We start from the raw sequence: 26554 nt of genomic DNA, 5'->3' as shown, positions 1-26554 counted from the left end.
CCTGATTTTTTTTTCCCTCTTGAAGTAAGAAAGTATTTTACTAGAGCCCACCGCTGAGAGACTTCGAATTTTGAAAGACTTTGGATTTTTAAAAAGATTGGCTATTTTAAAAGGACTGAAATTTTAATGTATCTGAATTTATAAGGACTGTGGGACTTTTAAAGTTATTTTTGTTGTTAATGTGAGATCTTGTGGATGAATAAGAAAGGAAGGGTTGTGGCTTGCTAGCGCTGTGTTTGTGTGTTAAGATAAAGAGTCCCTTGTGTTGACTGGCTTTGTGTGTCAACTTGACACAGCAGAGAAGGCGGAGCCCCAACCGAGAAATACTGTAAGGTTCTGCTATAAGGCTTTTTCTCAGTTAGTGGTCAGTGCGGGGAAGGCCCAGCCCTGAGCTGCTGGTCCTGGCTGAACAAGCAAATAAGCAGCACCCCTCCTGCTTCCAGGACCCCGCCCTGTTGGAGTTTCAGTCTGGACATCCTTTGGTGATGAACAGCACTGTGGAAGTGTGATCTGAGTTAACCCTTTCCTCCCCAACTTGCTTTATGGTCACTGTGTTTTGTCCCAGCAATAGAAACCCTAAGATAGGAGGTCACTGAGGAAAACCTTGGTTGTATCTTGGCTGTGTGTCTCCTGATGGTCAGAATCCCTTCTTTCTCGTTAACATCACCCTTGAGCAGTGGTTAGGTCTTTGTCCTGTGTCAGAAACTATGTTGTCTGCCTTGCAGCACTTGTGACTATGACATGAGTTAATCTAGGTGGACGCTCAGAGGGGCACCTGGCCCTCCCACAGGCTGCTCCATGGGAGCTACGACCCTCCCCACCCCCACTGTCCTTCTTTTCTGCCTCCTCTTCCTCCTCCTAACACATTTGCTACCCAAGCCTTGTTACCATCTCTTCTCCTAGCCCATCGGTGGTCACAACTCCGCGTAATACCCCACCCCATCCTCCAAACTACAACTTTAGGAGCCTTTTAAAGACACAAATGTAAAGGATTGGGAGATGGCTCAGTCGGTAAAGTGTTGCTGTAGTGAGCATGAGGACTTGAGTTCTGGACTGACCCCGCCGGGCAAGCAGAGACAGGAGGCTCCTTGAGACTTTCTGGTCAGCTATTCTTGCAAAATCAGTGAGCTCTTGGTTCAGTGAGAGACCCTATCTCAAGAAAACAAAGTGAGGAGTGATTGAGGAGAAATAACAACTGATGTCCAACTCTGACTTGGACACGCACACATACGCACACGCACACACGCGCGTACACCGTGAAACACTTACTCCCTGGGTTAGATCCTATTATTAGCGCCATGTGGCTTCTCATTCTGACCTGCAAGGCCCCACAGAAGCCCTCACTGCTCCTCATTCTCCTTCATGCCCTGAGGCACCCGCTGCCCTCTGCCAACTCTTGTCTAACTCATGATTTACCAAGCCCAGTGTTGCAGGCCAATCCTTCCAGTCACTCTGCTCTTCCACGATGCCATTCCCTCAAGGAGCCCAGACCCGGCTCTGTGCTGGCTTTTCCAGCTGAACTGTCTAGCGATGGTTCTCCACCCTAGGCCGTCGGCAGCACAAAGGCAGAGACTGTGTCTGCCTGCCTGGCTGCTGTACCCAGCGGCTGGCAATGTCTGGCTTGAATTAAGGGCAATGGTCACATCCGTGAATTTAAGCAACCCAGGACTTAACAGTTTGGCCACCGCATATCTGGGTTCTTGTTTACTCCTCGGTCATGTAGTGGAACTGCTACCCAGTCAGGTGTCTGTCAACTTAACTCCCTGTGAGTAACCAGGATGGGATCTCTGAAGCCAGCTGATGAACATGTCTGCATTATTTATGGCTGGAACAGAAAAAGGTATAAGAACTTTGACACAAATACAAAAAAAGGAACGTTTGTACCTTTCAAACAGTGGGGGAATAGACTAATAAACGAACACATGTAATTCTACTCAAATGAACCCAAATATGATGGCCCGCAGAAACATCTGTCACGGTATGTTTCCTTCTCTGTCTTACCTAGATCGGGAACTAAGAACCATGTTGCATGAAGCAAGGGACAGGCAGAAGTTCGTCAGTGATGTTCAGTATCTGCGGGACATGCAGCACAAGGTGGACTCTGAATATCAGGTAATTACAGAAAGCAAGAATTGTCTTTCGGGGGAATAGAATTTTCAGGATGGATCGGTGTAAGCCCACCCCGAACGTGCCACTCACTGGCTGACCGCGAAAAGTCACTTGTCTTTCTGACTTGTAAAATGGTTGGTGCTGGGGGCTGGAGAGATAGCTCAGTGGTTAAAAGCACTGTTCTTCCAGAGGTCCTGAGTTCAATTCCCAGCAGCCACATGGTGGTTCGCAACCATCTATAGTAGGACCTGATGCCCTTTTCTGGCATAAAGGTGTACATGCAGATAGCACATTCATATACTTAAATAAATTTTTTTAAAAAAGAAAAAAAGTAAAAAAAAAAATGTTTGGTGCTAAATTCACAATACTGTCGCAGAAGTGAAATGAGCATTTTATCCCAGTGGTGGTCCCGACTTTGTGTTTTACAGCACTCCGTCCTCCATGCTGCAATGTTAGGGGGCTTCTAAAAAACCCAAATGTCGGGGCTGGGAAGTGGCTCAGGCAGTGCAACGTTGCTGAATAAACATAAGGACCTGAGTTCAAAACTCCTGCAGCCACACAAAAGGCTAAGCATGGCGTGTGCGTCTGTAACCCAGTGCTCCGCCAGGCAGAGACGGGATCACTGGAGTCTGCTGGCCACCAGCAGCTCCAGACTGAGAGACCCTGTCTCGAAGGAGTCAGGTAAAGAACCCAACACCTCCCACTGGCCCACCATACACACACTCATGCCTCCACACATATCTAATGCAGTGTTTGGCCCACAGCCCTTGAGCTGAGAAGCAAAAAGACCTTAAGGGGTTAACTGAGTTGCCCTATAGCATGCCCTTCTGTTGTCATGGGCACCAGATAAAGGTGGTTAGCCACTCCACAACAAGCAAACTTCTGGTCTCCGTGGCTACAGTGTTTGCAAGCAAAAACAAAAGTGATGGGGTGCCTGAGGGGTCATGATGCAATTACCTGGGGCTGGCATGGGACAGACTTGCTGGATTCGGTTGTGGGATTCGCAGAGCCTTTAGGATCTGTCCTCACCTCCCCCCTACCCCCGTGAGAAGCCCCCCTCACCAATCAAGGAGACACATCCTCAGCCTCCATGGAGCTTGGAAAACAGTCCCTCCCTAAGGAAAACACAGTTCAGCTATCAGGTTCTTCTCTTTCTTAGCAATTTTCAGATAGAACTGAGCCTTGTGAGTCACCAAGGAAACCAGACCCGGCTCAGTAGCCTGGCTTCACCTGAACAGTGACACTCTGCTCTGGGGTTGGGAAGGATCGGCAGTTTTTTCCCACAGTCCGCACCCAGGAGGACTGCAAAGGGGGAGATTTGCAGCAATTGGGGATGGGTTACTCAGGGAATCATCTGCTTTTCACAAAGATACCTCCTCCACCTGGCTGGCATGTGGAAACACTTGTTTAATACTGTTTCTCCAGGGAGTGCAGAAGGCGATTGTCTTGCTATCAGTGGTCCCTGGTGAAGGAAATGCCACAACCATGTGTCCTGGAGCCGTTGCAGTTTTATTGTCTAAGATCACTTAAGCTTTCAACATTGCCAGTTGTGTTTTATTGGGTTTGGTTTGGTCATTCAACCGATATTTAATCCACTCCATGCCTGCTTTGTGCTGAACAAGGGCCCTGCTCTTCTGGCCTTCTTACCCTAGGTTTAGGAAATAGAAAATGTGCACACAGTATAAAGTTATTTCGGTTACTGCTCCAGTGTGGCTCCAGTGTGGCTCTAGAATGTTCCCTCATAAGCCCATGTGCTAGAGGCTGGGCTCTCTACCCGGCACTGTGGAGAGGGTAGAACCTTTAAGGGGCAGGTTCTAGTGAAAAGTCTTAGGTGTTTGGAGGTGTGCTGGCTGAGGGAACTATGGAAATCCAGCCCCTTCCTCCCTCTCACTTGTTGGCCTCTGTGAGCTGAATGGCTGCCGCCGCCATGATGTCCTCTACCAAGAGTGCCCTTTCATCAGAGCATCTGTCACAATCAAGCCTGCAAGGCAGGGACCCAAAACAAACCCTCCGGGTCTTTAAGCTAGCTTACCTCAAGGAAAACTGACAAAGACAGCTGCTGATCAATATAGGAAAAAGACAACAAAAAACCCAGAACAAAACAAACAAAAAAAATCCCAGCATAATAAGGTGAGGGGCATCACGCTCCTTGAGAGCCAAAGCAAAGTGTCTGACCTGAGGAGGTGGAAGAGTTCTGTAGAACCGGATCAGGCTGGCTCTTACAGGAGAAAGCAGGACGTGTCATCCATGTGAATCTCATCACAGTGAGAATCACTGGATAGTTTTGGAGGAAAGAGACATGATCTGGTTTAGTTTTTTTTTTTTTTTTTCTTCTTTTTTAAATCACTTTGGCTTCTGTGAGGGGAAAGGGCTGGGAAAGACAAGAGAAAAAAAGCAAAATATTTTGAAAGTATAATTGGCGTTTAGCAAAGATGATATGGTGAATTGGATCAAGTTCATAGGCATGGAGGTGGCAAAAAGTGGTCCAGCTCAGGAGCTGGAAGCAGAGCAGGTGATGGACAGAGATGTTCGTCGGTGGACAGACAAGAGTGACTCCCGTCAAGGCATTTCCTGTCCATCAACCCTTCTGGTTATAATCTTGACTGAAAACTTTCCAGTTTTTACATCTGACCCTACATTTCCAATTTCCTTTCAAACAAAACACCCAAGCAGGGGAACCTTCTCAACCTCTTTCCCGCCCATCCTAGGCCTCACAACCTTCCAGACCTCCAGAGGGCAAAAGTGTCCACTGTCCTGCTAGTGACTGGCGGAAGCCTTGGCCCAGTCCAGCCTCTGCCGTCATGGGACTCTGCTGTCTGTGTTTTGATGCCTTCTCTTCTTGCTCTCTTTTTCTCTATTTTATTTACTTGTGTATGTATCTTTTGTATTTTTTTATTGGCTTATCTATGTATCATGTTGGAGACAGGATCCAAAGCCTCCTGCGTGAGAAGCAAGCCCTCCACCAACTGAGTTGCACCCTCAGCCCAATCTTCTGTCCTTAGCGGCTCCAGTCTACAGCTATGCTGAGGTTCGCATTCTTAAGAAGCCAGGCACAAAGGATTGCTGCTCTGGCAGCACCCGGCTTCCTCCTGTCTGTCTCAGACTGCTCCAGCCTGTCTCATGTCTGTCTCCACTTCCTTGTCGGCTGTGTGTGGATTTGTAAATACGCACTTCTTCTTAACCACTGCTGAGGTTGGTGACCCAATTCAGTGACACCTTCTGAGTCTTTGTTTCCCAAGGCTGCTTCTCTCTCATGTCACGGTCTCCTGACATACTGTCTCCCTCGTGTTAATCTCCGTTTTTCTTTGCTACTCCCGCCTCTTCTTTCCACCCTTCATTGCTGAGTCCCGGGGTCCCAGCCTCAGCCCCCTTCCCCTTCTGATATACAAGGCCCTCATCACTTGTTGGCTCTTCCTGTTCTTAACCCCTACTTCATACAGCTGGCTTGTCCCCGGAGTCTCGCAGAATGCCAGAGCCGTGGGTGCATCCGCTCACCTGTTGCTTTCGTCTGGAGGCTGCACAGGCGTCACTAATCCGACATGTCCATCCCTCACCACCCCTCCTCCCCTCAAACCCTTCCATGACTCCTTAATTTCTCCCCCACAAAGTTTCGGCTGGCAGACTTTGCCAAGCTCACCTAAGGGCACCTGAGCCTATGCCACCCTTTATCCTGTGACTCCCACCATGGTTCCAAATACCATAATTTCCACCTGAGACTACCACGATATCCTTTAATGTTTAGCTGGCCTCCTCCTTGTCATGGCTGACTTTGTCACCTTCCTGACTTTTGTCATATTCTAGCCTGTGCCATGGGGATACTTAAAGACCTTCAGTAGCTTCCCCGCAGTCATGCTTCAGACCCAGGGACCTAAGCAAGACCAACCTTAGCAGGAACTGCTCTTTAACCATAACCCCCACCCGCCCCACCTTGCTTTTACTGCCTTCTCCCTACAGAGATCGTAAAGATCACAGTTTTAATTTAGAACTAAAGGGAATCTCTGACTCACATAGTATCTGGGTTCGGGTTTTGTTTGTTTTTAAGAAATTACTGGTGGCAGTTTACATAGCATGCAATTCAACCTGTTTTACGTGTGCCGCCGATGGCCTGTAGGAGATTTGCAGCTTTAGGACGCTTCCCTCCGGCAGGAGACTGCACACAGTTCTCATCTGCGTCGCTTCCTCTCCCTAGCCTCTTGCGGTCATGAGCCTCCTGGCCCATGCTGAACCACACACTGTAGTGCCTGAAAGCCAGTGCTATCTACACTAACCACCAACTTGTCAGACGTAGTCCAGCTAGCGCGTGACTATTCCTAGAACCAACTGCATCATTACTGGCCATTTTCAAAGCCACTCATCAATGGGGCTGCACGAAATAACATATGGTTGCCTTTAGATATAGATTGCTGTAAACGGTGAAACATTGACCGACAGTAGCAACTCCAAAGGAACAGCAATAACTTTTCCTTTTAGACAAGGTTTCACGATGTAGCCCTGGCTAGCCTGGAACTAATTATGTAGAGTAGGCTAGCCTCAAACTCATAGAGATCCACCTACCTCTGTCTACTGAGTTCTGGGCTAAAGGTGTATGCCGCCACGCCCAGCCCTGCAATGTTTTTTTTTTTTTTTAATGATATGTCACCTGTCATTTGCCTTATTCCAGAAAGACTTTAAAGTTGTGGCTTAAAAATCACTTGCAGCTGGGCATGGAGGTATACCTCAATCATTCCAGCACTTGAGAAGCAGAGGAAGGAGGACCATGAGCTCAAGGTTTCCCTGGGCTGATCAAAAGACTATGTCTTAGAAAAGAATCAATTCCACGACTTGAGTGACTGGTGATTAACTTGGTGCCATCCAGTCAAAGTGTGCTGAGATCATTTACTGAGGGGAGTAGTTGTGCTGGGTAGGTACCGATACCTTAATGTGTTGTGTTCAACCCGTCCCGTGTGGCTGAGCTTAGCTATGGATGCGATCCAATACAAATCCATAAGCTTATTCAAATACTATGAGATTGTTTTGTGGCTTGACGGCACGGTTGTCGCGTGTGGACTTTGCAGTGACAGCATGTTACGGTGTCAGAAGGCTGGATGTGCCTGCTGTGGGGCTGGCCCATTGCACCCTGTGGGAATCCAAGCGTTCGCTCTCCCTGCAGCCATCTGTTCGGGACACCTGGGGTTTCCCATTGCAGGGCATTGGGATGGTGTAAGACGTAATCACTACACGCAGCTCCCAAGTCACATACACTTGCCACACATTCCTTCCCACGCTAGGCTTGCCTTTAATGAACTGGCTCAGATTGAAGCCCTTAGGAACCTCCTAATTTTTTTTTTTCTAGACTTGGGTTATTCCTGTTCTGTCCTAAAATACTCTAAAGGTTGGTATGCAGCAAATGCAGCCTTTACAGGTCTGTGGGTTAGCTCTAAGAGAAGGCTAAACCCACCCTGCATTGTTTGCTTCTACTCTTTTTGGTGCCTGGGTGGGGCTCTTTTAAGAAAAAAGAGGAAGTAAACATCTATTTGGCATATTACACGCTATTTCAGAATCGGGTAACCAGTATATAATTATATTCTATCTTAGACCTTGGCTCTGTTCCTTCCAGGGTGTTCATATTTCTCCTCTCTCTGTCCCTCTCCATATTCCCCTCCCTCCCTCACCTCTTACTTCCCTCCCCAAATGTATTTATGTAACGGGAGGCAGAATTTAGCCTTAGCCATTAATGCCCACCGGAAGGCTAGAAGGGAAGATTACACTTGGCATTTCGGAACAATTTTCCACAATCTCTCAAATGTGTTCAAATTGGTTTCATTTCGTGTCACTTGCTCATCTCAGTTCTTTCAAGTGCAGATCAAACAACGAAACATGGCGATATAAATGTGTTGAAGGCCATGCTGGTGGCTTCTATACCAGGTGGCAGTGGGCAGGAGGGAGAGATGCAGGTTGCGCGGCTCTGATCCAAAATCCCAAATCTCAAATACTTAAGGCTGTGAAGGTCCCTGAGCACCAGTTTACTGCTACACCAGGGAAACGTCTCGTGCACAAAATTATTTCAAACATTACATAAAATACCCTCAAAGTATGGGCCTAAGGTCCATGGTTTTTGTGTTTAGACTTGAGACTCATCTACCAGAGATCTCCTTGTGAGATTTATGCAAATACCTTAATATCTGAAAAAAAAAAACCAAATTCAAAACAAATCTGGTCCCAAAGCATTTCAATGGATGATTCTCAGCTGTCATTCAGCTCCTCTTGCCACGGGAGCCTGGGAGAGAGTCTTACTTATTTATTCGTTTATTGTACAGTGCTGGAGATTGAACCTGGGTCCTTGCCCAGGACAGGCGTGCACACAGCTATATCCCCAGCCTCCTCCTATAGCCTTACTAAGTTACCCTGGCTACGCTTGAACTCACTCTGTAGCCCCGAAAGGCTTTGAGACGACCATCTTCCTGCCTCAGCCTCTCAGGTAGCCGAGGTTACAAGTCAGTACTGAGGCCCAGTTTTGAGGAACGTGCTTCTCTAGAATTCTCAGGCAATGAGGGAACTATCGTGCCAGTCTTTTAAAGTGAACTTTAATAATGTCATCAGTGATCACGAAAAACCCCAACTCTGAGTTAGGTGCGTTAGACCCAAGTAAGAACAACAGCAGAGATGTAGGCAGTGCCCGCTCCTCCCTCCAGGTGCCGACCGCAACCATGCAGGTGCCATTGTTAATTGAGATGTAAACACAGGGATACAGTTCAGTGTGTAGAATGGTTGCCTTGTCTTCTAGTTTGCTTTCTACCGCTCTGCTAAACACCATGGCCAGAAGCACCTAGGGGAGGAATGAGTTTGTTTCCGTGCACAGCTTTAATAGTCTGTCACAGGAACCGAAGCAGAAGCCACAGAAGAATACTGCTTATGGGATCACTTTCCATGGCTTGCTTAGTCTTTTTTATACCCTTCAGGATCACCTGCCTGGGGGCAGCAATACCAACAATGGGCAGAATCCTCCCACAGCAACCATTAGTCAAGAAAATGCCCCCATAGACCTGCCCAGAAGTCAATTTCATGAAAGCAATTCCTTAACTCGAGGTTCCCTCTTGACAGATGACTCTTGTTTGTGTCAAACTGAAAAGAAAAAAAAAATTAACCAGGACAGCTAGGCTGCATGAAGCCCTGGGTACCATCCTCAACACCGTATAAAACCAGGTGTGGTAGCAGCACCTGTAACATCAGCACTAGGCAGTAGAGGCAGAAGTTGTCAAGATCAAAGTCAACCTGGGCTCCATGAGACCTTGTGTCAAAAACAAAAACAACAAAAAAGGTAGACTGGCCATGGCCACATTCATGTGTGCGGGCTGTCTCTACACCCGTGAAGATGCATTGCTGTGATTGCTATAATAAACTGAATGGCCAACAGCTAGACAGAGGTAGAGGTGGGATTTCCAGAGAAAGGAAGGGGAGGGGGAATCTAGATGCGCAGAAAATGCCAGGAGACAAAAAGGAGCCAGGAGGTGCAAGATGGAAGAGAGGTAACGCCAGCTGATGGAACGTAGATTAATGTAAATGGGTTCATTTAAGCTGTAAGAGCTAGGGGGACAAGCCTAAACTAAGGCCAAACTTTCGTAATTAATAAGTCTCTATGTCATTATTTGGGAGCTGGTGGTACAGAGAAAAACCTGTTGCATTTGTTTTTGTTTTTTGGTTTTTTAATTTGGGTTATTTTTATGACAGTTGTTTTTATAACAGAACTGGAAACTGCTCATATGCAAAACGGCTTCTTAGGTCATAAGGAGTCTGGATGATGACAGATAATAGAGAATCGCTGAGCCTAACTATGGGCTCGGACAGCTGTAATGTTAAAGACAGAGTGGGGTACAGTGTACCTCAGAATGCCAGAGCACAGAAGGCGGTCGTCAGCTGACTGGCTGAGTTCTGTGGGTTGAGAGACAAGACTTCTCCGTCAGGAGATGAGTGTGCCTCAGACCCACACAGGAGGACTCTTTCATTCGTGACCAAGATCACAGTCACATGCTCGCCTCGGCAAAGGCTGAGTTTGGAAATAAGTAAACCAGTAAGTGGGACGGAAAACAAGAGCTCGCTAGTGATGATGGTGAGGCGGAGGGGGCATTGAGCCCTCGCTGCAGGCCGGTCACAGCTAAGAAGACCCTGAGAGAATCCCCTGCTCTCCTAGCAACCCCGTTGACACGGGAACTTATCTCTCCCACAGCTGAGGGATGTGGCAGTCAATGGAGTCAGCCTTGCCTAGGTCTCTGCTAGAAAGTGGCAGAGCTGGGGCTGGGTTTGTTTACCAGGATTGAGTTACAGTGAGTCACAAAACCCACGCCACCCCCCACGGGCAGATTCTGCCATTTGCTCCCACAGTAGAAGTTTCTACACGGAAGCAGCCTGAGTGCATGTGGAGGGGGAACTGCGCCGCCACCAAAAGGGGAAGAGAAGGAGGACACAGAAGTCACCTGATGCTGCCCTCTGACGGGCTGACCACAGACCAGTTAATCCTGACAGGCAGGGCACAAGGGGACTAATTGAGAAGCCCAGAAGGACAGGCAATTGTCCTTCTCCAGCCAGCTGGTCACTTTAGGATCCCCACCACAGAACCAGCACCATCAAGGACCAGACTAACAAATCTTCATATTTACCCAGAGAAAGGAAATGCATGCTGGGGTGGGGATGCCAGGTTTTGGCTCCTCTACGACTGGACTCCTGGTAGTTGTGTTTCTGTGTTCCTTCACAGCAAAGCTGCGAGTCTTAGAGGATTGGTGTTTGATTTCCACAGAAAGATTGCTCGGCCATCTCAGGCTGAAAATCATTAAGTATCTGCCCTGCCATGGCTTATCTTCCTCTCACTAATCTGAGAGAAAGGAGCCAGAGAAAAATAATGTTCTCAACATCGCAAAAAAAACAAACCTATCTGTCCTCTCCTTTTGATAAAGAAATATTTAAAGCTGGGCGGTGGTGGCACATGCCTTTAATCCCAGCACTCAGGAGGCAGAGGCAGTCGGATCTTCGTGAGTTCGAGAGCAGCCTGGTCTACAAAGTGAGTTCCAGGACAGTCAGAGAGAGAGAGAGAGAGAGAGAGAGAGAGAGAGAGAGAAAGAGGAGGAGAAGAAGAAGAAGAAGAAGAAGAAGAAGAGGAGGAGGAGGAGGAGGAGGAGGAGGAGGAGGAGGAGGAGGAGGAGGAGGAGAGGAGAAAGGGAGAAAGGAGGGAGGAGAAAAAAAGAAAAAGAAAAGAAACATTAAGTCATAGTCATATGTATTCTTGAAGAGAATTTCAAATAAATAAAAACACCCAGCCTACGAGAATTCTGTTTAAAATCTGCCTTGGTCTGGCCTGTGTTTGCTCTACTGGCTCTTCCGCTTTCTGACCAGCAGCAATGACCTGAATACCGGTTAGGGGAGGGCACCACTTACACCTGTAGCTGTAGGAGACAGATTTCCTTGCCTCGGTCCCCACACAGCAGGTGGTCTGATGTGAAGTCATGGTGGGAAGAGTGCACCCAGATAAACAGCTCAGGGCATGTTTGACTCAGCTGGTAACGTCTCTTGCTCTCAGGCTTGGCAATCAGAGTTTGAGCCCTCTGACCCACACAGCGGGGGGAGAGAACTGGCTTGTCCAAGTTGCCCTGTGCCCGCCACATGTGTGTCCTGGTGCCTCCTCTACATACATTCACTATCTTAATGTTTGGGGGGCTGGAGAGATGCCTCAGAGATTAAGAGCACTGGTTACTCTTCTAGAGGTCCTGAGTTCAATTCCTGGTAACCACACTGTGGCTCACAACCACCTGTAATGAGATCTGGTACCCTCTTCTGGTATGCAAATATCATGCAGGCAGAACACTGTATACATGATAAATAAATAAATCTTTAAAAATATGTATTTTAATGCTTTTTTAAAGCAGCTCATATTTATTCAAGATCCCTGGCTTGTTTTTGTTGTTGTTGTTGATCTTTTTTGATTAGGTACTGTTTATTATTATTTGGCGCGTGCTCGCTCTCTCATGTGTGTGTGTGTGTGTGTATGTGTGTGCGCGCGCGCATGCACACACGTACTTTCCGAGGTCAGAAGAGGTCACAGGATCCCCTGGAGCAGGAGTCTTAGCAGTGCTGAGCCACCCGGTGCAGGTGCTGGGAACTCTTCCAGAGCCTCACAAGGGCAGCAAGCACACTTAAGCCTGAGCCAGCTCTCCAGTCCCCTCTTTGGGTTTTCTTGCTTACATTATGTAACATACGGATCCTGGCAGCACTTCCCAGTGTCCATTTCTGTGATTTATTGTGACAGAGTTGTTCAAAATAAAAGACGGCCCAGGGGACAGCAGGGAAAACGAGAACACTTTTTCTGGAGAGTTCTTACTTTCCAAGCCTGGTGGGGTGAGACCTCACCTGTCTCCGGGAGTCCAGAAGTCCACGGGCTGCAGGAGACCAACTGGGAGCTGGGGTGGGGGTGAGGGGGTTCTTCACCTGCAGGGCGACTAACTCTTCCCAGGCGGTTCCTGCAGCACCTGTTCACACACACACACACACACACACACACACACACACAGTCAGGTCATTTCTATTCCTAACCTTGTAGCCCAGCCTCCCAGGCTTCCCCCCAGGATTCAGGAAATTCTGAATCCTGCCACATTAAAAAATGAAATGCTTTCGCTAATGGAAGTGGAGAGGGAACACGAAGGAAATCTTTCTCTGCTCAACCCAGCCAGGCAGTGGAGAAATGGCAAGTCTACTTTAGTAACAACAGTGTTGTCTTTACACCAGACTTCTGAATGATTTGACCCTGGTAGGTCGCAGGCCAGTGAGGGTCTGAGTATAGAAATGTTCCAAGTGCTTTTGCTGCTGGGGGCGGGCAGTATTTAAAATATCAGTTGAAATCCCTAGTGTCCTTAGGTTGCTTCAGTACTAGTGCAGGGGGAAAGAGTTTGGCACTAGATTTTATTTTAATTTTGCTAAGAAAATGGTGATGGGGGACTAGTTATTTTATTTTTATTACATTGCATTTAAGGACTGATATTTTCTGAAGCAAAAATATGATTCAAGCCAGACTCAGATACAGCGCGTTTCCTCTCATCTGCAGGATTTAAATTAAAGTGCACACATACAAGACCTGCATAGTGACCATACCAGTTGGCATGGTAACATGCGCATCACGAGACTTTACCCCAGATGAGGAGTTAAAGTCAGCGGCTGCTGAGGAAGGGAGAACCCACTTTCTCCACCAATGAACTCCCCGATACGTTATCCAATCCCAACTGGTCTGCCCTGAACACAAGCAGCGCTAAGTGTACTTCCTCCCTCTCTCTCTCTCTCTCTCTCTCTCTCTCTCTCTCTCTCTCTCTCTCTCGTTCATTAATTTGAGAAGGGTTGGGAGGACTTGGAGTGAGGAGGAAGCAGATATTTATACAGTACTAAGTATGAAGTTCTCAAAAATAATAAAAATATTTGTATATTTTACTAAACTATTTAAAATTGTGTGTGTGTGTGTGAAGGGAATGACAAAAAGAAGAGTAATGAGGTGATTATGATCAACATACAATGCTCCACATGTATGAAAATGTCAGGATGGAATTCATTCCTTTGTGTGCCAGCTTTAAAACTGATAAGGAAAACAGTGCAATTCAATGCTAGAAAATGAAAAAGGTGAGAAGTGGTTTTTACTCTTCAAGTTCTCACTGGCCAACTGGGAAAATGAGCTGTAAAACAAACCCAATTATAGTGGAATCGGAAAAATAGACAGTTCAAACCACGTGCGTTAGCGTCGTGTTCACGCATACACAGCAGTCCCGTCTTCATTCACAGGGGATGCCCTCCCAGACCACACCTTCCAGTAGTTTCAAATGTCAACGTGTCACAACCTAAACCCACCTGAGAAGGGACATCAGCTGGTGGGCACGGCTATGGAGATTGTCCTGGTTATTTACTGAGGAAGAAGGGCCTCATTAAGTCTGGATGGTACCGGTGCAGGGGCTGGGCCCTGTGTGAGAGAGGAAAGCTAGCTAAGCAGAGGCAGGCAGCAGGCGGGCAGGCAGGCATGCGTGCCCTAATTCTCCCTGCTCTTGACTGGCTATGATCTAACTACTTGAGTTCCTCCTGGGATTTTCCCTTTCTAATGGACTGGAACCTGGAATTGTAAGCCGAATAAACCCTTGCCCCTCCCATCAGACTCAGTAAAGGATTAGCACCGCTGCCTAATTGTGAGAAGAACAGTTCTGAGGATGCAGTCACAGCTGCCAGCAGCACGGCTCTTGCCCTTGGGGGCCGGCAGTGAATAACATGAGGATTGTTTCAGCAACAGTGTTTTGATAATGCCACTGCAGGGCTGATAAATGGACGGCTACAAAGTGAGTAATCGGAGTGCAGCTTGCAGAGTGTGTGTATGCCGGACAAAGAGATAATTCATGTCCAGGGCAGGAGAGAGTGGGACGAAGTGAGATTTTATCACAGAATTCAGAATGGTGCAAGATTCAGAACTTATGCATTATTTATTCCTGGAATCTTCCATTTCATGTTTGTGCACCAAAGATGACCATGGGCAACTGTTGACGCTGCAGATGGAGGCAGGCGGCAGTCTGCTGCTTCATTAGCCATTAATTCAGCCCCAAGAGGAGTAGGTAGACAGGGAAAGAGGAGGTGTCACCCTGGCTGGATCTCAGTGACTAGCAGCCTCAGCTGCTGGGGACATGGGGAGGCTATTCCAAGCAGAGGGAATAGCGTGTGGCAGACATGTAGCATGACCCAGGAGTTGGTCAACCCAAGAGGTGGTAAGAGGGGTGCCATGGAGGGGAATAAGACTGGAAGGAGCTGATAGGGTATTTTGGGCACGGCCTTCCTAAAAAGGCAACTCTTCTAGGTGTTAGAGAGATGGCTCGTCAGTCACAAACACTTGCTGCTTAGCCATGAGCACCAGATTCAACTTCCCCAGCCACACAGGGTGGCTCACTAATGCCTGTGGCTCCAGCTCCAGGGGACCTGATGGTGTCTTCTGACCTCCTCGGCCACCTGCACAGACATGTGCTCTCACACTCAGCACTCACACGGATATGGGCACACAGACATGGCATATTTTTAAAAGAAGGAAAGCACTGCTCTTCCTAAAGCATCCCATGGTGTGCTTAGTGTTTGTGTTTATTAAAGCTGCAATTGATGGCTTTGATCCTCGCGTTTTGGGAAAAAGGAGAAGAGAGCAACACCTGGTCTTTGAACCTGGTGACAGCTATTGCATGAACAGCTGGAGACGAGTATCATTTTCCTTGTGCCTCTCAAGTTGGTATTAAGCCTGAATTTGCCAAAACTAGTCACAGACCCAAGAGAATGCAACCATTTTCTCGTCTCTCTTGTGTGTTCTCTAGGCTTGTTTGAAACGACAAGAATACAAAAAAGACCCAAATGAGAAGAAACAGGATCAGCTATGGGGGAAAGACACGAGTGACAGATCCCGGTTTTCAAGCGGGTCATCATCCAAGCAGGTATGGAGAATTCAAGTCTTTTGCCTGTGTGTGTGTGTGTGTGTGTGTGCATATGCACACATGCATGGATGTGTTAAGAAAAAGTCAACTCCAAAAGGAACGTGTTGGTGCTCTCGGCTGCTAAAGTGCGTGTTCCACAAACATGAGAACCTGAGGTCAATTTCCAGGACCTGCATTTAAGGGCGGGGAGTCAAGTGTGGCGGAGTGCACTTGGGATCCCAGAGCTGGGGAGATGAAAAGAAGATTCCTGGAGCTCACTGGCCAGATAGCCTGCCAGAACTGAGAAAACCCCAAGCCAGCGGGAGACCCCGCCTCAAAAGAAACAAAGGAAAAGAAAGAAAAAACCTGGGTTGTGATGCCCAAGGTACAACACCTCTGTTGTCTGGACAACTGGCCACTACATGCATGCACACACACATGAACACATACAGGCACAAAAATGGATAAAATGGAAGTCTATTACGAATCCTAAAGGGCAAGGCAAGAGAGACTTGAGCCAGGTTTTCCTGTTCTGAACACCACCCGTCACTCCCAGCCATGGCCTTGCTTGTTGGGCTTCACTCTTGTCCCCTGGTGGTGAAGGACCTGATGTTCATAGTCTGTAAGACACGCATTGATGTTAGAGCTGGAGGTACTGGGCCTCCATGTTTGTGGCTTCTGATCTAGTCCTTGGCACCGTTGTCTCTGGCTTTAAGTTAAAGGCAAGAATAGAGTTAAATACAGTGATAACAACAGATACAGTAGCTGGCAATTGTTTAAATATTTTTGTGTAACTTGATAACAAATAGTTAAGAACAATATATTATTATAACAATATGATATATGATGGTGTTCAAAATAGCCGTTATTTGAGTATTTGTATCACTGAGAACACTGCACTCAGCTCTTTATGTGTATTGACTCATTTCATTCTCATAGTTACATATATGTCTATTATCTATCTATTGTTTTGTTTTTGAGACAGGGTCTAATGTGTCTCAGGCTAGCCTCAGACTGGCTATGTAGCCAAGGCTGGCCTTGAACTCCCAATCATCCTGCCTTTACCTCGCGAATGCTAGGATTGTAGGAATATGCCACCATACTTGGCTTGATATGTACATATTAAGATCTATAAACAGGCCAGGTGGTAGTGGCACACACCTTTAATCCCAGCACTCAGGAGGCAGAGGCAGGCAGATCTCTGTTTGAGACCAGCCTGGTCTACAAAGTGAGTTCCAGGACAGTCAGGACTGTTTCACAGAGAAACCCTGTCTCAAAAAACAAACAAACAAAATATAAATAGGGTGTGGTGGCATATGCCCATAATCCCAGAATTTAAGAAGCAAGAGGATCAGGAGTTTGAGGCCAGCTTGAGCTAACAGCACCCCAACCCCACCCCAGTTTACTTGTTATTGATGTGATAACACCATGAGCAAAAGCAACTTGGGAAGGAAAGGGTTTATTTCATCTTCAGTCCATCATGAAGGGAAGTCAGGGCAGTAACTAAAGCAGAGACCACGGAAGGACGCTGCTGACTGCCTTGTTCTCTGCATAGCTCATTCAGTTTGCTTTTTCCTTCTTTTTATACCATCCAGGACCACCTGCCCGGGGGGTGGCTCCACCCACAGTGGCCTGGGCATTCACACATCGGTCATTAATTAAGAAATGCTTCCCCTCCCCCAAACTTACCTACAGACCCATCGATGGAGGCATTTTCTCAATTAAAGTTCCCTCTTGCCAGATGACTCTGGCTTGTATATCAAGTTGACAAAACACTAACCAGTATTCTCTATGAGCCCAAGAATGTACACATATGCACACGTATGTACATGTACGCATGCATGCGAGCGCGCGCGCGTGAGCGCGCGCACACACACACACACACACACACCTTGGCCACATTACAGATGGCAACTTGCTTCAAGTAGCCCTGAAGAACCTTAGCTATAATTTGACAGACATTTGCAGTGGAGTGGGTTTTCCATCTCAGGCGTGCTGACCCCAGAGCAGAGCTCTGGACTGCTGAGCTCTTCCTCCGTGTTTCAAGCTTGAGGTCATCTCTGTCTAAGAATTTCGCTCATTCTGTGTGAGAACTAACGACCACAGACTGCATCCAGCCCTGGCTGTTAGCAAGGCGAATTGATTTAAGGTGAGTAAAATGCCCCTTATGAATTCCTATTTAATATTTTATGCCTGAAACAGACTCCAGAGGAGGGGCTGTCTCTTCCCTATCAGTAGTATGGATCTCTGAGACAGATCTTGGATACCTGATATCAATCAAGCTCTTGATTTCTTCTTTAATCTACGATGTTCACACAGTGATTATTTAATGTTCAAAGGACACCTTAAAAACATCAGTGATTGATGTTTATGGACGTAGCTGCTTCTCTGGGAGAGATATATACTCCCTATTAAGGGATATAAAAGTGCACGATAAACTATCCCACCTAAAGGCTGAAGGTGAAAGGGAACCCCCTCACCATGTTGGCAGCTGCCAGAATGCTTCGCCTGGGTCTCTTCCTGCTGGTCAAGGGCTACAAGTAAGGCCTGATGCTGCTGACACCAAGGGAATGAGGTCAATCCAGAAATTAAAACTGGTTTGACTAGAACAGTTTATTTTTAGCACTAAAATAAACGCTGTCACTTTTATGCTCAGAATTTAAAAAAAAAACAAGGACAGATAACAAAAAAAATGTGATACAATTTTAAGTCAGACAGCAGCATGTAGCGATTCCTAGCCTGGGATTCCCGAACAAACAGACACCTGGTCCCGCTGTTTTCATGTAGAGGCTAACACACCAGGTCACAGCCATGCTTTCCCAGCAGGGGTCACACACCCCTCGGGAACACTCGGGACCTGCCTGTGGCTCCTCTCTGCTGGCACTGCAGGACAAGCTGCTGTCGCATTCCTATAGCTTTTCCTTCCAGACAAGGACACGGCTGTCCGTTCACAAATGATTAGGGGAAACAACTTCTGTGATCATAGATTCCTTAGACCTGATTTTCTAACTCAAGTTTGTATTTACTTGTACCCAATACAAAGTAATAATGGCCCTTGCATAAGATTGACCATTTCTATCAGAAGACAAAACCCGGAGGCCAGGAGTAGTGGCACATGCCTTTAAAACAAGTGAATCTCTGACCTGGAAGCTTGCTTGGTCTACAGAGCAAATTCCAGGCCAGCCAAGGGTACATGGTGAGACCTGTGTCAAGAAAAAGGAGGAGGAAGAGGAGCAGCAGGTAGATGACGGCAAGAACAGGGATTTTCATGCTGCATTGGGCCACCATGCCTATGAAACAATCCTTGCAAATCAACTTAACTTCTTCAAATGCTATCCTGAAGGCTTGAGACGTACTTGTATAGTATCTCCAAGGTCCCACTTTGTCATCGGCAAAAGAGACAGAATCTTAATTTTCCACAATGTTTGCACTTCTGCTTTACCCTCATCATTTGAGGCCCTGGGAATGCTGGGGTGTTTGGCTCTGGACACAAAAGCAGAGGAAGATGATGATGAGACATGGCAATACTGAATGTATAGTGTGTGTGGTTGCATGTCTGCCCTGCTAGGCCTGATACTTGAGCTTGGGACAAAGAAGAGAGAGAGAGAGAGAGAGAGAGAGAGAGAGAGAGAGAGAGAGAGAGAGGAAAGGAGGGAAGGAGGGAAGAAAGGAGGGAGGGAGGGAGGGAGGGAGGGAGGGAGGGAGGGAGGGAGGGAGGGAGGGAGGGAGGGAGGGAGGGAGGTAGAACCCAAGGTCCCTTAGGAGACTCAAAACAGATGCAAGAAAAATTTTAAGCCTCGGGATTACGCAATAGTTTGGATAGTCCCCTCCCAAGTTCAAGCTTTCCCCAGATTTCTACAGCAGTCTGTTTGTTGATGCCTTGGTCTGCCCCACAGTATTTCCGATCCCTGAGGGAATGCATGACTTATCAAATAAACCTCCTTCTAAGGGTGCACAATACCAGGGGGTGCTGGACCTATTCTCCTAGAGACTCTAAGAAGAAGAAAGTTGGCATCTCCCAAAGGAGAACCAGGTCAGACTGATCCAATTTCCAGAGTGTATTAAATGTCACACCAGGCAAAAACATCCTTGGTCAATCAGAAAAGGGCTGGAAAAAGATAGATCAGAGTGACACTGTAAACCAGACAACCCCTCCCAGGTGGGGGAGGTGTACCCCATCATTTCCTTCCCAGAAATTGCTGGGACCTAGGACTCTGGGTAACATTTTGCATCTGATTTGTGAAGGCAGGTCTGTCCTCTGATTGGGTGGCTAGTGTGAAAGTCAATTGCTGAATTCATGGAAATTTCCCCAGCGTTCTGTCATTCTCTGAAGCATGCCACCACCAAATTTTGACACTTGTGTTGCAATTTTCATCACTTGTTCATTTCTTAACCCCGACTCCAATTGTCACAGTTCTGATGAGCTTGGAACAAACCATCAAGTATTAGCTCCAGTGTCAAAGCTATCAATTCCAGACACCTGCCTCAGGGTGGGCAGATCTCCTCCCAACACAGTTAACCCAGCTACTGCTCCTCAGCACTCTCTCTCTCTCTCTGAAGCCAGAGGCTTCCCTAGGGCTGCAAAGGTTGTGTTCAAGTCCAGAAGGAAGCACTCTCTGTCGAGCCCGTTACTGAGACGTTCTTTAGTATGGTACATCTCAGTCTGAGACTTGCCATCATAGAAGACATAACCGAAGACCACTCCGGCCCTTGCCACCTTGTGAGTTTAGACAGTGTTTCAGGGGACACTTACTATGTTATGCTTATTTTGCAAGATCATCGTGAGGATGAGGGAACTTAAGCGATGTGCTAACATTAAATCATGTCTATAAACGGCCTTGTTAGTCAATTCTACCACAAGCAATGCCCCAACAGGTATCAGTGAAGAAACAGGTTCTGTGGCTTCTTGGACACATTTCTAAAAGCCAACCTAATGTAGCCACTTATCATAAACCATTCTAGAGGGTTGAGAACAGCATGGTAAACCTTCATCTGATTAAAATTTGCCAGGGAAATAGATGGTAGTTCTACATATTCAATCAGAAGTCGAATAATTAGCCAGGTGGTGGCGGCACATGTCTTTAATCCCAGCACGCTGGAGGTAGAGGCAGGTGAATCTCTGGTCTGCAGAGCGAGTTCCAGGGCAGCTAGGGCCGTTTTTACACAGACAAACCCTGTATTTAAAAACAAAATACAAAACAACAGAAAAGCTGAATAGTTATAAAGCAGTGTCCATGGAAGAAGACATTCGCGTTTATCTCCCCTAGCCCGTCACCACCGCCGGGATTCACAGGGGCACTGTCTTAGGTTTCTATTGCTGTGAAGAGACACCACAACCACGGCAACTCTCATAAAGGAAAACATTTAATGGGGTGGCTTACAGCTCAGAGATTTAGTCCATTTGTCCTCATGGTGGACATGGCAATGTGCAGGCAGAGATGGTGCTGGAGAGGTGGCTGAGAGTTCTGCACCTTGTGCAGGCAACAGGAAGTGACCTGAGTCACTGGGTGATAGCTTGAGGAGAGGAGGACCTCAAAGCCCACCCTCACCCTGGCACACTTCCTCCGTCAAAGCCACACACACTTCAACAAGGCCCTTTCTCCCATTGCTGTCATTCTCTATGGGTTTATGGGGCCAATTACATTAAAACTGCCACAGACACCAAGATATTTTATCCTCTCTAAACTTAACAGTGAATAGACATGACTTGATTTCCCCATAAAAGATGAGAGAAATAATTGATTTACCTAGAATGATGGGAGGGGGGACAGAGCAGGGGAAGGCGGCAAGCTGTATGAAGAGATTCAACATGAGCCTTCCTCATCTTCTGGATCCTGGGTCCTTGTTGGAAGGGTCATTGTTCCAGAGGTACTAAGCTCAGGGACTGAAGACAAGCAGTCTCTGTGTATCCTACACTAAGAAGGAAGATGGAGAGGCTGGAGAGAGGGCTCCGTGGTTAAGTGTTGTTCCAGAGGACCAGAGTTCTGATCCCAGCATCTGCATTGGGTAGCTCACAACCACCTGTAATTCTAACTCCCGGGTCTGTGGGTGCCTGTACGTTTATGGTATACACACACGCACATGCATACACACACATGCATGCTTACACACACACACACACATAAAAATAAATGAAAAAATAAGGAAGAAAGATAGGATTCAGCTCAGCTTTTGAAGAGCATTCTTCGCTTGGCTGAGAGTAATGGGCTTGTCGTCCTTCAACTCTCGGCAGCCGAGCAACTAAATATTTAGATTTCAGGTCACAAAGACCCAAAATTATACTGGGAAATGGTGTCGGCAGTTTACCTGATACCAAGACGCAGCTGGTCGTGGCCCGGGCCTGCTCACTGTGATGTTTGCTTCAGTGAGGTCACCCAAACCTCCCAGCAAGCAAAGTGAGCCTCGGAAAGAAGGCTGTTACCCAACATAAACACTGTAATCGTTTTGTCCATGAGAATTCACACAGACTCAGGAGTTTCAAAAACAAAGCCTCCTCAAGTAACCTGCAGTGTCTTAAACAAAACAAAACAAAAAAAGGCCTGTATTGAGGCTGGCTCGGTGCCAGCTGGGCAAGCATTCAGATCAGTGCTCGGACCTCAAGCACCCAAGTAAAATCCAGGCATGATGGCACAGGTCTGTGGGGGAGGGTGGCTTGCCATTGCTCCCTAGTCAGCCAGTCTAGCTAATGGGTGCCTGAGAGACCCTGTCTCCATACATAGGGTGGATGGGCCCTGGCATGATGGCACACACCTTCAATCCCTGCACTTAGGAAACAGAGGCAGGTGGATCTCTGTGAGTTCCGTGCCAGCCTGGTCTATGTAGGTGGTTCCAGCCCAGTCAGGACAGACAGTAAGACATTATATTGAAGCAAATAAATAATATGAAAAACCAATTGAACATGATACCTAAAGTAGACCTCTGGTCTGCATGCACACATGTACGTACACACACACACACAAACACACACACACATCAGTGTCCTATCCCCGAATGAGGATAGCAAAGATCCAAAACTATACTGAGCACACCAGCAGTGGTCTTGGTACACACGTAATCTCAGCACTACGGGGAGGATGAAGAGTTCAAGGTCATTCTCAACTACTTAGTGAGTTCAAGGCAAGTCTAGGCTACCTGAGACACTGACTGAAAATAAATAAAAAGCAGAGTCAGAGATAGCTCAGTAGACAAAGGCACTTCCTGTACAAACCTGGCAACCTGATTTCAAGCCCTGGCATCTTACATACATTAGGGTGAAAGGAGAGAACAGAATCCAGAATTGTCCCCTGGCTTCCACAGTCTGGGGACAGCAAGCACATCATGCACACACAATAATAAATAAATTTACCTTAGTTTTATATGTATGAGACCCTCCATGTATGCATGTCCACTACATGTGTACCTGATGCCAAAGGAACCCAGAGGACAACACCAGATCCCCTGGATCTAGAATTACAAATGGCTGTGAGCTGCCATGAGCCACGTGGGTGCTGGGAACCAAACCTGGGTTCTCTGAAAGAGATTGCTCAGTGGTTAAGAGGACCGCTGAGCCATCTCTCTGCCTCTAAATAAAAAAAAAAAGTGTAATTTAAAAAAAATAAATTTCAAATTTACTTCCACGTGCTCAGTAGCCACGCAGCAAATGGCAGGCGCCGTGGATCACCGAGATAAATAGAATTTCCATCGTGACAGAGATGGACAGAAACAGCTGTTCCAGACATTCAAATCCAGAACAAAACAAGACTCCATGGGAGCTCTGTCTCCCAGAAGCTGGGCCTGCACAATCCACACTAAGGAAGGGGCAGTCCAGGGAAGGCTGGCAGGGATTTTTTGCAGTATGTGTGTGAGAGGGGCGTAGGGGCGGGGTGTGGTATATGTAGTGAGGTGTGGGGTGTGGGGTGTGTGTGTGTGTGTGTGTGTGTCCGTCCGTCCGTCCGTGCCGGGTACATGGCGTATCTCCTCCTCTCACCTGCTTGATTATTCATCCTGTGAAACTCCAGTCTCCTCTTTCAGAGGGTTTTTTTTTTTTTTTTTCCGAGACAGGGTTTCTCCGTAGCTTTTGGTTCCTGTCCTGGAACTAGCTCTTGCAGACCAGGCTGGCCTCGAAGTCACAGAGATCCGCCTGCCTCTGCCTCCCGAGTGCTGGGATTAAAGGCATGCACCACCACCGCCCAGCTTCAGAGGGTTCTTGGGTGACAGTTCTCTCATTAATCTATTAACGTCAGCTTACTGATACCCTGAGCGGAGTCGTGAGAACAACCGCAGCTTGCGATGTGACATCTGTGTCCCCTGAGTTACACTTTAAATTTTCTCTGAATTCTGCTTGTCCATGGTGGGGTTCCTTGAGGGCCAGGAAGCAGGCTGGAGTGCCGATGAGGCAGGTCACACACACACACACACACACACACACGTATGGGGCTTTTAACTGCCCAAGGGCCCCACCCTAGGAGGCTGAGTCATCCCTAACACCTGGTATGGTGTTTGTCTCAGCTGCCCTTTTAACTCACAGATCTCGCACCCCAGAAATGTACCTGAGCGACCAGGGGCTCCGCACACAGCTTCTGCAGCCGACCTCCGCCTCCCCCAAAGGGTGTGCCATGGAGACCGAGTGTGCACCCCACAGTCTGACAAGCATAGATCTGTGGAGATTTTCCTCGGAGCTTGTTTACCATCTTGGCTGTGGATTTGTTCACCAGAGTGCCCTCGAGCCCCCCACCCCCGGTTCATGTGGCTGAATGCATCATCTCCCCTCAAGCTAGTTCTTCTTCCTGTGTTTTTCTAGAATCCTGAAAGTTGTGGTACACTCCTCCTTGTTGTCTAGTCCCTCCTCCCCCACACTTCACAACAGACACCAAAGTCTTACTTCTTCCTTAGAATCTTGCTGGACACTTTCTTTCCGTCTGGATTATTGTAGTAATGGATTCCCTGGCCATCTCGACTTTACCTAACCCTTCCCAGTCAGTCACTATGGAAGAGTAACCACTATGGATATCGATTATTTATTTTTATTTTTTTATAAAGCTAGATCTCTATCTATCATCTATCTATCTATCTATCTATCTATCTATCTATCTACCTATCTATCTATCTATCTATCTATCTATCTATCTATCTATCTATCTATCTATCGTGTATACAGTGTTCTGTCTGACCAGATCTCATTACAGATGGTTGTGAGCCACCATGTGGTTGCTGGGAATTGAACTCAGGACCTCTGGAAGAGCAGTCAGTGCTCTTAACCTCTGAACCATCTCTCCAGCTTGACAACCATTTATTTAAAATCCCTCTGTCTTTCCCCACTGTCTTTGGGATAGAAACCATAGAGACATCTCTGCATCAGCTCTCTGGGGCACCTAGTCTGGGGAAAGTTCTATAGGTTCTCCTGGAAGTCCAGGGATGGTTTACTCTTGTGAATTCTCAGAGCACCCTCTGGGTTCAGGTTCACCATGCAACTGAGACCCTTTGGCGGGGGGGGGGGGTGAGACGACCCTTTGAAAACCATCAGAAAGCACAAATATTTATGTTACAATTCACAACAGTAGCAAAATTACGGTTATGAGGTAGCAACGAAAATAATTTTATGATTGGGGGTCACCACAACATGAGGAACTGTATTAAAGGGTCACAGCATCAGGAAGGCCGAGAAACACTGAGCTAGATAGAGAAGAGAAAACACTGTTTATCGATGCATCTCCAGGGGCCATCATGCATTCAGTTGAAGCATTGGGCTCATTTGATGTGTTAGAAATAACCATACAGCTGTAAGGGCTAGAATATGGACCCTCAGTTCATATTGGACAGCAGGATGCCCTGTGAACTGGTGTGAAATTAGTCACAGAAGGGTGAAGCTACCGGTCTTCCATTCTTTTCCTGGCATACCACTTGCAAAGGACCAGGTAGCTTTATCACAACACTGGGTACGTTCCATTTGCCACAGGTAGGCCAGCAACCAAACACAAGAACAGCAGGCTGTCGACCTTAGAGGATGGAGAAATGTCAGAACAGCCCCCAAGTGACTCCTCAGGGTTCACCTGGACTTTGCAGCCAAGGCTACCTCTTATGGCTGCGGTTATCTGGTCCTTTCCAGAAACCCACCAGGCTGAACTGGTGCTTAGCTTAGAGACCTGTCCCATTCTGCGTGCAAACCTGAGGGCCGAAGGTCCCTTGCAGCAGCCAGGTGGAAGTGAATCGGCAATAGCTGCTTGGCCAGGAAAGGCGGCAGGGCACTGCTCATCCCCCACTTGTGCGTTCCGTTGGAGTTCCACCAGGTGATTTAAAAATAGGGCATGACATTAAAATGGGGCGACTGTCAGGATAAATTGGGATGCTCTCACAAAGCTGCCCTGCCTCTCTCAGAAGATAAGCAAGTCAGCCTCGTCCTTCCAGGAGGCCAGCTTAATACCGACACTCATAGTCATCCCTGCTCAGGGAAATTGGTGGTGCCCAAAACGGGTGGCCTCTGACCCAAATAGTTTCTCTGTGTTAATTGGACATAGCAGCTCAGGAACTGCAGAGGAGATTATAATAAAATGTCCTTCTTTCCCCATTTGTAATACTGTGTATGTATCTCACTGTACTTCGTTTTAGTAAAATTATCTGCTTTTTAAAAACGATTCTAATTAATTCCTAAAGCAACAACAACAAAAACTTGTTAGAAACCAATTAAAATTAAGATATCAAAATCTTAAATTTTTTTCAGTTGCCAAAGACTAGTATTCAGATGGTTCCTGCATTAAATAGATTTTATAACACAGCACTTCAGCCTAAAATAGCCTTTCATTTTGTTTTCATAATGCTTCATTCATTAAAAAATAAAATGCAATTATTTATCAATTAAAAATAAAACAAATTTAAATTTTAAAATAATAAACACAAATGCAAACATTATAAATCCCTTCTGTACAGCACCATGTGTTAGATTCTAGGAACGCAGGGCCATGAATAAGGCTTGTTCCTCAAGTCGCCAACAGTGTGATGAAGCTGAGACCTTGTACAAAATCAAGATAGCATCGGTC

General features: G+C 47.0%; 1 protein-coding gene across 1 annotated transcript in view; it reads left to right on the top strand.

Moving 5' to 3' along the window:
* Marchf10 (membrane associated ring-CH-type finger 10) overlaps nt 1-26554 on the top strand; it is a 92749-nt gene that overhangs the window by 3992 nt on the left and 62203 nt on the right. Inside the window, exons 2-3 of the mRNA XM_057773331.1 lie at nt 2006-2112; nt 15447-15563. Coding sequence (XP_057629314.1) covers nt 2023-2112; nt 15447-15563 — 207 coding nt within the window. The 5' untranslated portion in view covers nt 2006-2022. The remainder of the gene's footprint in view (nt 1-2005; nt 2113-15446; nt 15564-26554) is intronic.

The sequence above is a fragment of the Chionomys nivalis genome, chromosome 7 (assembly GCF_950005125.1).
Source record: "Chionomys nivalis chromosome 7, mChiNiv1.1, whole genome shotgun sequence".
Taxonomy (NCBI): Eukaryota; Metazoa; Chordata; class Mammalia; order Rodentia; family Cricetidae; genus Chionomys; species Chionomys nivalis.
This window is presented reverse-complemented; position numbering and strand designations above follow the sequence as displayed.